Source organism: Hippocampus guttulatus, chromosome 19 (assembly GCF_054856545.1).
Source record: "Hippocampus guttulatus isolate MCC_2025c chromosome 19, RoL_Hgut_1.0, whole genome shotgun sequence".
Classification (NCBI taxonomy): Eukaryota; Metazoa; Chordata; class Actinopteri; order Syngnathiformes; family Syngnathidae; genus Hippocampus; species Hippocampus guttulatus.
The window spans coordinates 9,143,426-9,156,419 of NC_141279.1; the positions used below are offsets into that span (position 1 = coordinate 9,143,426).

The 12,994-nt window shown below is 44.3% G+C and overlaps 1 protein-coding gene across 1 annotated transcript in view; it reads right to left on the reverse strand.

Annotated features, from left to right (window-relative positions):
• The window catches only part of dock1 (dedicator of cytokinesis 1), a 55,996-nt gene that overhangs the window by 34,407 nt on the left and 8,595 nt on the right, over window positions 1-12,994 (reverse strand). The window contains exons 13-27 of the mRNA XM_086138036.1: window positions 12,335-12,460; window positions 11,862-11,986; window positions 10,456-10,554; window positions 10,284-10,356; window positions 9,219-9,322; window positions 8,707-8,890; window positions 7,856-7,953; window positions 6,927-7,016; window positions 6,659-6,759; window positions 6,468-6,596; window positions 6,003-6,111; window positions 5,249-5,319; window positions 4,589-4,695; window positions 3,766-3,893; window positions 3,530-3,625 (exon numbers count right to left, since the gene is read on the reverse strand). Coding sequence (XP_085994162.1) covers window positions 3,530-3,625; window positions 3,766-3,893; window positions 4,589-4,695; window positions 5,249-5,319; window positions 6,003-6,111; window positions 6,468-6,596; window positions 6,659-6,759; window positions 6,927-7,016; window positions 7,856-7,953; window positions 8,707-8,890; window positions 9,219-9,322; window positions 10,284-10,356; window positions 10,456-10,554; window positions 11,862-11,986; window positions 12,335-12,460 — 1,640 coding nt within the window. The remainder of the gene's footprint in view (window positions 1-3,529; window positions 3,626-3,765; window positions 3,894-4,588; window positions 4,696-5,248; window positions 5,320-6,002; window positions 6,112-6,467; window positions 6,597-6,658; window positions 6,760-6,926; window positions 7,017-7,855; window positions 7,954-8,706; window positions 8,891-9,218; window positions 9,323-10,283; window positions 10,357-10,455; window positions 10,555-11,861; window positions 11,987-12,334; window positions 12,461-12,994) is intronic.

Consider the following 12,994-nt stretch of genomic DNA (forward strand, 5'->3'; position numbering starts at 1 on the left):
ATGCACTGTAGCCAAGGCATTCGCATTTCTTATAAATACCTTTTCTGACGGTTACGATATGATACATAACATCAAATAGGGCTACTTCGATTTTACAAATAGGCATAGCTGATACCTATCAAACAAAAATCCATTTGTGAACAGGATTGTAGAGTTACAAAGCCACAAAAAAAACAACAACAAACAGGAAGTAGTTTCAAGTGCACAAAGGAAGTGCCAGGACGATTTTACTCCCAACTTTACGGGGAACACCTCCAACCTTGTCCGTAGGTTTAACATTATGATTAGCACTTGAGAGAAACCTCCGAGATTATCTGTATCTTGAAAAAAGTGCAATTGATTTACTATGTGCAATACTGTGTATTTTATACTGTTGAAAGGAAAATAAACAATTTAATATGCAAACGATGAAAAAATAAAAGCAGACACCTACAAAACTTGGAATTATTTGTCCAGACAGCCAAATGATGTTGCACTGGTTTCATTCAACATCATTTTGCATTTTTCGCTATCAGGTGCCAAAAACGGTATCTCCAATCTTGCTCTGCATCATGTTTACTCTGTTCCAGTGTGAGGTGCCAAAACTTGTCTGACTTCCAAGGGTATTGGCATTTATCCCCTCCCTGATCGAAACTATAAAGCGAGACTCGCTGCCTAATCTTTATCGTTTACTCAAAGGCTATATTGAACCCGAATGCAAAGTGACAACGCTGCCATCTATGAGGATCTGCGAGTCATTACTGTGGTTTACAAATTATATATACACAAACCGGGCGAGACTCCTCCGCGCCTAACAAATGGACTTGAATTTTTGAAATGAAACGCAGTTTGGAAAGGGGCCTAAAATTTGACAGTACATCTTGATCGAGGCCAGGTTTCTTGAGCGACAATTAATTTACTTTTTTTTCCAAATCAAGTAGATGTACTCACCCCCCCGTGCAAAATAATGGCATTTGTTATACACAACATAATAGGCTTCTAAACCTTTTCTTAAATGTGCCAATTAAGTCTTCTGTATCCTTTACAAATCGCAAGTGATAAACACCGGATAACAGTCTCTATTCTGCTGTATTTTGTTGCAGGGCCTTTAAAAAAAAAAAAAAAAAAAAAAAAAAAGACACTCAGAGATTGAACGCGGGAGAGCAACTGATTACGATGCAGTGCCATTTCTCGCTCTGCTTCTTGGCTCTGCAGCACTTTGAGTTCAGTAGCAAAAGAGAAAAAGGCAGCGAGGCAAAGATCTAAAAACGGAAGTTTTCCTTTTTGGGGGGCGGGGAGTTGTGGGCTTTGGGGGCGTGAAAACGTGACAGTGCCTGCTGTCACGCAGGAAACAACAAACAGCATGTCAATCCAGGAAGGCGACGTATTGAAATAACACGAGATCGTGGCAGTGTAGAACAAGCACCGTTTAGTAATACGAAAATCAAGTCAAACTACTCGCTCTTCAAAGATGCTAAGTGGTCATGTGACAGATGGCGCCAAAGCAATACTTTTATATACTACACATGGCTTCGGCTAAGGCACAAAAGACACAAATAGCGAATTTTTCAGCAAATGATGGTAGGTTATGTTCCCCACATGAATGGTGAATTTGCAACACTGCAATATCCAGCTCGACATCATCCGAAGGGCAGCGCGGCGACCCGTCTGCGTGACGCCGCTTCATCTACATTCCGTCCGAGCGCCAGGGAAAACTGAGGAGTGAGCGGAGGGAAACGGAGTAGAACACTAATGCATAAATTGAAACGGGAGAGGATGCCACTCAGTGGGACAAGGTCAGCGGCCGGGATACTGTGACCGCTGTTGGAGATGACGGCCGCGCTTACTGCCAAAGCTGCTCAAAAAAAATTATAAAAATAAAAATTCAACCTGACTGATGATTAAACGGTTCTGGGAGCGGTTTCAAAGGCAGAACCCCTTGATTTGAAAAGGAAATACATTTTAGCAAGGCTCCAGGCCACTTTCACACTTGTAAATAACGTTCTGTGGTCCAATTTCTTTTCTCTTTAGTGGCTAAATTAATCTGCACATGGTTGACAAGTTTCTTTTGAACCTAAGCATTACGTTTTTCACAAAACAGGCTTACTCAAACTGAACTATTTCTATTCTTATTGTCAAAAATAAATACATTTAAATATAAATTGGTTCATAATGCGTAAAATCAAAACAGCACGTGGGGACAGACCAATACAATCGATTTATGCTTACTTGAAGGCCCTATCGCTCAGCATTACACACTTAGGTGGCACCGCGGGTGGTCACGGGCAGGCAGAGGAGTTTCATTAACCAGGGAGCCTGCATTGAATGCGCACCGCAAGAGAGGGATGGTTTAATACAACCCGCACGCAGGAGAGCTGATTGCCTTACGGGCAAAGTGGTGGGCCAACCCAGTATCGGGGGCTGCGGGATCAAAAGGCCCCAACGGCAAAGGTCTCAACAGCAAGACGTCATCCGGTGCGAAGCTTGTTTACCGGCGGCCATATTAGCATGCAAAGTGTCCGCGAGATGAAAAGCGGTTCATCTAAAGTGATGACATTACACATGCAGCCTTTTGTGTCCGCGCTCAATGTGTGGATCTTCAACTCGGGCCGGCAGTTTTGGCTAATTAACACGGCCACTTCAGCGGGCTCTGAATGAACGAGGAAATGAAACTGGCCGGCGAACAATGGCGTTATCGCCTAAGATTTGCACAACACAAGGCCCGGCAGAGAGTCTTGGACGGCAATGAATCGGAGAGGAAAGCTGGGAGAGGACACAGTAGAGGGAGTCCATGGCCGACTCCAGACTGTGGAGGAAGCATTTTATGCAGAGCGATTGGCAAAACACAAGTCGCAATGCATTACTAGAATAAAAATGGCAAGCTCCATTCGGTGAATGCCTTTTTTAAAGAAAAGCGAAGCGGGAAACAACTTCAAGCTTTTAATTGGCAGCATAGAAAGGGGTTTCGGATAATACCCAAAAGGGCAAAATGCAGTAGGACAGCTGCTCTTGGTTATTTTTACCATTGAGAATTCAGGCAAAAATGGATTTTGTACATTATTTCTCATTCTGGGGGGGAAATAAGTCACTGTAGCTGTATTTTAAGCGCGTCATATTGAGTGTCCTCAAAAACTCCTCCATTAAAAAAATAAAATAATGCACTTTATAATTTCACATTGATGATCCGCTCTTGTCAACGTCCGATGACAAACTAACAAAGGCAGACCGCACGTCAGAGATAAGGCACGGCATTCGAAGAGGGAACAAATGAAAAGTACTTTTATTTGGAGACTGCTCGGGAGACGGATTAAAGTCATGCAAATTGTGCAGAGTATTTATACTTTGCACACGTTGCTGCCAGGCATCGGCCATCGTCTAATGAGTTGGAGATCAGACATATGCAAGAAGATAAGATGCACAAAAAAAAAAAATGTCTGCTCCATAGATCGAAACCTCTTTGAGTGAAATTGTGAGTGAAAGCATTCCGTTTTAAGTAAGACCGTCTTAAACCTCTGAAAGTTAGAGTGTGTGCACGTCAATGTCGACTTACAATGTGGGGGGAGTCTCGTCCCATGGAGATGACGGTCCTGTTCACGGTCCGAAGCAGCTTCTCCATGATGATCTGCACATGCCACTGGGTGGGGCCCTGCATACAGGTGAGCAACACATGAGCACAAAAGTAACTCCTGGTAACTTACAGTTGGCAGCGCAGCATGTTTGCAATAAAACTGGATTATTTTTGGGGGGGTCGCCCACAGGGAGCGCCTGAACCCGGGCATTCCTCACCACGTCCTTCCTGTAGAGCACCTCCAGGATGTCGCTGAGCAGCTGGCAGCAGGCCTTGGGCTCCTCGCGCCTCTCCAGGTGGAACTTCAGCTGCTCCGTCATCAGAGGCAGGAGAATCTCACGGCAATCTGCGGAGAGCGCAAAACAGTCGCCAATGGTGGCTGGGGGGGTGGCGCGGCATATGTCGATGCAGACGGGTGGCGCTCTCGAATGGATTCCTCCTCCGAGCTCGGGGATTCAATGTAAACAATGCACTTACCAGACGAATTGGAAACATGACAACAGGTGTTCCGCCCGCAACCCGGCATCAAGGAAATCCCTGACACACAGGTGTTTAACAGAACAGCAACATGGAAAAGGCAGGGGGGAAGGCCATCTTTTTACATGCAGTGTAAAAGGGGCTTCTGATACCACACCCAGAGAGCAGAAAATGTTTCACCACCTTCTTCTGTGTACTTGCAGTTTACACAGAACAGCAAGGTACAAAAACACTGTCTTGTACGAGCAGTGCAAAACGGCTTCAGATCCTACCACTCAAGGCGGAAAATTACCAAGTACATTTTCGAAAATGATAACGTCAGTACTTGTCACCCCTACTCCATGACACACAGACAAAAAGGGGAAATGCAGATTTTTACAGGTGACATAAACGAGCTTCGATGACTATCTCCGAAAAGCAAAAACTTCAGCGCGGACTCGGGTTTACTATTTTTCACCACTGTGTTGCTGTGGTAAGAAGAGAAAACAGACCCCTGGCTGATGGCCTTTTTAGCGAGTGAGCCCGCAGGCAGGTGGCGTGACCTATTCCATTACTGTTTCGTACCGTGATGGGTAAAGAGATCACTGTGGACGATGTCGATCAGACAGTCCAGTTTCTGCTTCACCAGGCGACCCGGAGGAACCTTTAGTATGAACTCCGTGAACAGCGTGCTGTGGAAATGAAGAAAGAACAAAGGTCATTAGGAGCCCCTTGACCACCTCCTTTTGTACTTCTATTGAATCTATTTTGTCTACTTTTTATTTTATTTTTTTGAAAATGTTTGCATTTTTCTAATATTTATTTGTCATACTTCAAATACGCCGTTCCTGAAAAAGCAAAGCACGGATCACCGGCAGCTTTAATATTGCGTCGCCACATCTAAGTTTTGAACGATTTATCGTTCCATGTCCTGATATATTTGCAGAGCAGGTGGTCAGACTCCAAATTCTGTGTTTTATTTACAAAGAGCCGGCTGCTGATTGACTGGAGTATTTATTTCCCAGGTCTGTGACTCCAGTGACTGCGAAGCAAATATTTGCAGAGTTTAACAAAGCTTTATTGGCTCAAGACGTGCTGTTGGCGCATTGGAGTGGAAGGAAACTAAAGAGTGCAGGGAGCTGAAAAGCGCCACGGCCGACTGAATCAATGGGATTATTTGTCTGACAAATTGGCGAATGCCGTCTTGGTTTTGCATCTGGGATGTTCAGGTATGACATTTCTTACCTTAGTTCCTTAGGATCAAACACCAGCTTGACGTCATTGACAATAGTGGGAATGTACTTGAGTGCAGCACCCTGGAGACAAACAACCACAACTGTTGGTCAAAAAAATGTCCATTTCGTGCCACTTTGAACAAAGTGCCGTCATAGGAAAAGAATGTCAAGCTACATTCGGATTCAATTGGCTATATTCGAGCTGGCCTCCGCAGCCTGTTTTGATGACAAACTGAATTAAAGGTGATTTACATTTCAATTTGCAATGGCTGACACTAAAGCTATATGAAATGAGATAAATACCTTGAGGAGCAGCTAAAGGGCAAAAAGCCAAGAGGAGCAGCAGTTCACAGGACAGTCAAGGTTGAGAGGAGGAAAAGACACAGAGACAGAAGAAACAAACAAATAGTATGAAGTGATGAAAGGGACATCTAGGGAAGCCTGGACTGCACATACTGTAAAGCCCAAGACTTTTTTTTGGACCATGTATGCCGAGGGATAGCAGCAGTTTGGCAGATAGTGAACAAATCTTTCAGTCTTTTGAACTGTCAAGTGCCACTCGCAGTTAGTGTTAAATATAAAACAAGCAAATAACTAGCTCGATGCTAACACACGATGGGAGACAGCATTGACGGGCTAGCAAAGAGCATGATTCGGCTCGTTTGTGCAGTCCTCACACACTAAGTTTACGCAGAAAAGACAGTCAAAGAAAGCGCAGCGAAGGATGAAACAAAGAGCATCGGAATCAGAAGGCATCCAAATACCTTCACCATGCCCGTATTCTCCGAGTTGCTGTTCATCATGTGGTTGAAGGAGGTGAAGAGGTGCCTCAGAGACTCCATGAAGTCGGCTTCTCCTTTGTTCTCATAAAGCCTGCCAGGGGAGCACAGCTAACAGTTAGCCATCAGCGCTACACTCATGATGCTCTCAGAATAGGAATAGAGAACTCAGAAGAGTACCACTGATAGTTTTTCTTTTATTTTTTTGCCCCATATTTGGTATTATTTTACCAAATCTTGTTGCAGTGATTTGGTATTATCTTTTAATTATTGAACAGATTAAAAAAATACTTTTTTTTTTTTTTTGCTGTAATATTTTGTGCTCTTTCCTAACATCTTTTTGATACCAGTAATATTTTTGTGTAAATGTCATGTTTGCATTTAGTATTTTTAATGTACACTGCAGCATCATCATTGTTGTTATGAAAGGAGAGCCTGGATATCACGTACTGGTTGAAAAGGACCCGTGAGCGCACAATGAACTTGAAGATGTACTCCAGGGCCTTCATGGCCTTCAGCAGCTGCTCCGTCAGCTTCTCGGCATTGTCCACGTAGTTCTTCAAAACCTTGGTCAGCTTCCTGCCCAAACACACACGGCGTGTCATCCGTGCGTCGCTCCCTCGTGGCGCCATCCAACTCACGTGTAGGCCAGCGTGGCGCTGAAGTGCTTGCGGATGTACGTCTCCAGAACCGGGTTGAAGTGCTGGAATTTGCGATCGGCGATGAGCCCGATAATGAACACCTGAGCAAAGAAGATGGGGGGCATTTTCTTAGTCACGCACATCATGCCCATTGAGTTGGGCCTGATTTACATGTGTTGTTCGATATACCTCGATTAGCAATGGCTGACATTTAAGAGCAAATTCTACATAAGTGCCAAAATTCTAAGTTCTCCGGTTTCTCACTCACCAAGGCGTCAAAGACGAGCGTGTCAAAGGTGTCGCTGTCCGAGTTCTCCATCATGATGTTGAAGAGAGCGTCCAGCGTGTCTTGCAGGAACTGAAAAGGACACAATGTGCCACAAAGTGTCCAAAGCCCACTTTGCCCTTGTTGAAAACCCCCTGTCTTCAACTCATACTTGGAACAAATCATTTTAAACCCTGATCCTAGTTTGAAAATGTTGTTGAAATCCCTTTTAAACCCTAAAATTTAAACCCCAGCCCTGGCCGGGAACCCCATTTTGAAGCCCAAACCCTAGTTTCAAACCTAAACTTTGATTTCCTTACCCTCGTTTGAAGCCTGAACCCAAGACCCAGCATGTGTTTAATTTCAACACTTCCATGACTCATATCCCATAACTACAACAAAGCCAGCTTTCTTTGCTTCTTTCGTTCCTTCTTTTTGACTGCAAATCCATCTGGCGACACATAAACATGATGAATCACATTAGGGCCCGGCGTGTTTGTCTGTCATACGGAGGCAGACGAGTGAGATGTATTAGCCGGCCTTGCTGAAAAGTTTACTAATATGAAAAGCGCCGCTAACACCAGCAAACACGCACACAGAAGGCGCCAATCATCAGCAGTCTGCACACACGCACGTTTTTCTGTGGAACCTAATTAACAAGAACTTTGCAAAAATGTACTACTTCACAAATGTATTCTTGTGCTCCAATTTGAAAACCGAGCACGAGTTTAAAACTCTGATCCAGAAAGGAAGCCCGGACTTGAAACCGGTCTTTGAAGACCTAACACAAGCCTGAAAACCTATTTTGAATCTACGAGGCTTGACGTCATCCCAACACTGAAACCCCAGGCTGGAAAACCCAACCCTGGTTGGAAACCCGAACCCTGTCTTGAAACCGCTACCCTATTCGGTAGGTAATGCCCAGTCCTGACCTTGACCACCTCGCCGCCTTCCACCTTCATGAGCTGTCGGAGGTTCTGCTGCAGCAGGCTGGTGTTGGAGCGCCACTTCAGCAAGCCGAGTAGGTCCACTGGGAAAACAAACCAAGACAAAAGCTTTACCCAAAGTGCACGGAGGTGGTATCGTCTGAAGGCGGATGGAAGGCAGGTTGGTTTGAAGTTAAGAAGTTATGAGAGTGACGGAGGAGGATTGGAAAGAGAAATTGGGAAGAAAGAAAGGCAATAAGATAGGTAGTTAAGGAGTGCTGGCAGAAATTAATAGGTTCATTAGATATTGTATATAGTAAAAAATAAAATACCAAATAGTTCTCTCTTTAAGGCTGATACTTAAATCGCATTAAAAAAATGTGGTGAAATTAGAGGAGCACAGCTGCTGTTAGCAGTCATTAAAGTCAACAAATGCTCTCGGAAAAAAAAAAAAGAATAAAATAGCTCTGGCACAAAAAGGTGACCTTGCCGCGGCGCAATTGAAACAGAAAATGCTCGGCATTAACGTGTGAATATTTACTGAACCGCGCCAGCGGCCTCACTGCACTGGTTCACTTCCAATGAGCCAACACGCAAAGAGCCTCACAGGCCATGACCTTCGGTGTTAAACATGCTCTCGTCTTTATAATGGGGCGGGAATCTTATAGGAGGGACATTTTTTAAAGCGTGTAATTAAAAAAAAAAAAAGCTTCAACAAGTTAAAAGCCTGGGGGACGGCTAAAAAGGATTTTTTCCCCCCGACCATGTTTGGGTTTGTAAAAATGCAACCTGAGGATGGTAGTTGAGAAGTTAAGGTAGGTAGAACGTTATGGCGACGTGTGTGTGGCGTTGCTCACCATTCTGCGTGAGCTTGGTGGAGCACACCAAAGTGGAGATCTGAAAGGAGTCCTTGCTGACGGTGCAGTTTCCCAGGTTGTGGGTGCTCTTGCCTGTGCTGGAGTAGCCCTTCTCCTCCAGTTCCAGCTTGGTGGCGGGCAAGTTCAAGTACAAGGACGAGTCCTCCAAACGCTTGGCTTCGGCCTGCAAGTTTGTCGAGAGGAAATTTCCCTCAACATCTGGACCGTTACTGCTCAAATGCGGATGTCCTTAGGCACCCTTTTGCAAACGCAAAATGGAGAAGAGTGGAGGCGCCGTTTCATTTTTTTTTCATTGCGCACGTCCTTCAAAACATTTTCCCAATAATAGGAAAGAAAACACATTTGAAATGACATTAGTGGCCACAGTCAAGCAAAAGTGGATCTTAAATCAATTTGACTGCGCGATACAATTCACAAGGATTATTTATAGCGGCCCGCAACAACATCTCCTACTCCAGCGTATTTTAGGAGGGGCTGGTTTGCTCTCGTACCTTGTACACAGTGAGATCGTGCTCGCCGTCCCTCAGGGTGGTGCCGTCGTACCTCATCAGCTTCACGAAAGACAAGGCGAAGATCTTCTCCGATTTGTCTTTTGCTGTGAGGGGAAAGAAAAACAGAAGACACAAAAGCCATGGAGAGATCTTGAAAACGTACTTTCAAGACCTATTTTGCGAAACAACAACAATATGAAGGCTTTTTTGGGGGGGAGCTAGATTTTTTTTTATCAGGTAATTTTTTTTTACCCGATAATTAATTTTACCCCCCCCCCCTCTTTTTTTAAGGCCCCGTTTTCTGGAGAAACTTCAGGTCGCGGCGGCATCCACCATTACGATCTACAAGCGTAGATTTACGCAAGGGGCAGGTGTGATTCATCACCGATGTGGCGCGCATTCTATCTGTATAAATTCCGGCTGGACCGTTTGGCCCTAGCAGTGAATAATTGTTGGGCTGGCGGCCAGTGGAGAGAAGAAGGCAATGTGCACGGCATCCGGCTGAGGTAAGTGTGAGGGAAAGGAGTTCATTTTGGGCTACATTTCCTTTTGTGGGCCAATCAAAGTTACAATTGTGCTGAAGGTGTGCTGCCTTTTGACTTTAAGTTAAGCTGTCACTTTAGATTTATGTTTACTTTGCTGTGCCGCATATTTTAGAGCAGAGGAGCTACTGCCAGCATAAATATGAAGGTGCATTTGGGAAAGGACAAAAATACATGAGAATTAACTCGCCCTTGAACAAGAATGCTGGGCGAGCTGTCATGTCAATGGTCTGTGTTTTCAAGAAAAAAAAAGTCATAGTTGAAGAAATATATATTTATATATTTTTAAAGGACAATGTCAGGTTTTTGTTCAAGAAAAAAAGTCAGATTCTATTATTGAATTGCCCCTTGTATATCAATAAAGATGGATTGTTCTGTGGAGAAAAGTTGCAATCAAATAATGGAATAGTTTTGTTTTTTTTAAACACTGTAACCAAACGGATCAAAAATTTTTTTAATTAAATAAAAGAAAGAGAATAGATCATTTGCACAGGAAAGCAGAAAAATGAGTAGCAGTACGCACAGTCCTGCGACGAGCGGTGGCGAAAGGTGAAGCGCAAGTGGCTCCTGTTGACGTCTTCTATGGGAATCGCCACCTGGAATGTGTGGAGCAACAGCGCATGGAAAAACCTTTTCGTAAGCAATTCAGCAAACACGCCATCTTGTATTCGTTAAGTGGTATATTAAGGGAATACCTTAATAGTTTCAAACCACCGTGGCTGCTTGACTTGGTAGTAGATGACTGACTTGTACTCGCTGATCCCATCGTCTCCGGCACCAGGAAAAATCACATTCTGGAAGATACAGATGAACAAAAAAAAAAAAAAAATTATTATCCAAATGTTTTTATGAACTGCTGAGCCTATTTGGACTCACTTCTCTATGATGTGTCAAATTCAAAATGTTCATTTTCACTTTGCGGGAACCTGAAGTGAAATTGAATCGTTTACCATGGCACACTTTAGAATCTTTCAACAAACACTTGTGTGCACAGTGGTTGGGAACTACTGGCATACATAGCTGACAATAGGAGTGTTGTTGGGGGTGTTTAACTTGTTGGGTGTGACACAAAGATGGGTCTCTGGCTTGGTGCCAATTCCTCCACTCTGCAGTTGAGTAAATAAACACGCCCCCTGGCCACAAATGCACATCATCAAAATGGCTGCGCTTTTCTCACTGCGTTTCGTTCACACTTGTTGAATAAAATGCGCTCCACTTGCGGGGTACAGGCCTTTTCCCCGTGCTTAAGCACCGCCAGCAGCTCCCGAAAGCCTTGCGGATTTCATGGATAAATGAGAAATTTATTATTTAAGGTGTTCAGCGTGTATATGGGGAAAAAAAAATCCCGCGGACCGACGAGGCAAGGGCCCGACAGCGGATGAGTTTTCGCACGATGCCAGCTGACTCTCCGACGCTGAGCTCATCCGACGCTAATGCCTTCTGACAAGTGGCAATTATGAGGAATAACAGGGCCCCCAGTTGAACGTGACTGGGGGGGCACACTACTCACTTTATAAACTGCCGAGATTCATGGCAGCCAAAAAAGGAAAAAGGAGTGCCAGGATGACGAGAGGTCACTTGGCTGCATCACAAAACCTTCTGGCAACAGAAGAGCGTCGTTGGTTTTGACGTTGGAGGTTCCACTCTTGTTGAAGATAGCTCGCAAATAAAGTAAATTATGTTCCACAGACAATCTTCCTCCCACATTGGGGTGTACAGCTCCCATGCGCCCTATTAGCCGACGGCCTCTGCAGTACAAAAGGTGTCGTCCCAGCAAGGGTCGGCAATAATTAAACATCCGGCGCAAAGAAAAAAAGGCCGGCCACTGGCTGGAGTCTCTAGAGGGCGCTAAAGCTTAATTAGGACACGAGACACGGACGGACTGGCAGATGATTAAAAAATATCTTGCACCTGGTATGCAAATTTTGGATGGAGTGATGAGTCCAAATGGAAGTGAAAGGCTTTGGAGACTCGACGCAAACCAAAATACCTTCAATCATATCTATAAAATAATAATATTTTTTAAAAAGGAAACATTTCGGCGTACAAGTTTTCAACCCGAAGATATGTTTAGCTGACTAGATCAGCTTTGATGTCGTACCTCCAGTTTTTTGCCATCCTCGTCGTACACGGACATGGTGACCTCCACGTTTTTGGGGGTGGTCTTGCTCCCCTTGTCAAAGTCTCCCTGGACCAGGGTCAGGTAGATGTCATTTCGCACGTCACCTTTTGGAAAGCAACAACAGATAAGTGGAACAGGAAGTGGCCAAGCAGCAACATTGTAGTGTACAGGAAACAGGAAAAACACACATGTGACATTTGGGAAAACACAATTGTCAGGCTTACTGAAAGAGGAAAAATAAATCTACACACCCTGATGTGATATTAAAAAATACCTAATAGATAACAGAATTCAACATTGCACATTGAATCATCCATATCATTTTACCAAACAAATAAATGTCTGCGTAGGCTAGCGGAAATTAGTACAGAAGTTGTGGCAAATAGAAACAACAGTGTGATGTTAAAAGTGGACAAGACATTGTGAAATTCGGGAAAAGATGTTCCACAAACCAGGCATGATGATTTCTGGGAAGCCCATCTTGCGAGCCACGGCTGTGGAGCGGTCCACCAAGTGAGGGAAGTCCTTGCGGATCTGGTGGATGTCGCCGGGAAGCAGTTTGAGGGTGACCCACAGGCCTAACGATTTATAAAGGTTATTACAATAATAATGAAAATACTTTAATGTGTTTTGTTTTTACTTTGGCATCTTTCATGATGCCATCACTAAAAGGACACGCATCGTAGGCAAGCATCGAAGGATCAACTCAATGAGCGTGTTTTTCTTTAAGCCCCCCCACCCGCACTGAATTCATCTCCCTCAACCTTTTCTTTTGATCGGCTTTAGAGAGGCCTCATGTTGTTATGAGACTAGCTGGAAGCCTTTTGGTAGGCTAGCTGCGACTGAGTGCTCGATTTATCTTGGGAGGGCTTTACAGCTGCTGACAGAGCCAGGAGACACCTTGCATGTTCTTCCTTCCTGCGCAGACGTGTCAAATCTGTGATCATATCTTAGCAGAAGAGCCGTGTGTCTTAATTAGCGGAAGAATGCTGCTACCATGGAGATGCGCGGGAGGTTATTTTAGGTACAGGGACAGTGTCAATGCTTGACAAAGAGCGATGTTGCGTTTGAGCATGAAAAGCTTTTCCTGAATATACAATCGTTTTTATGCT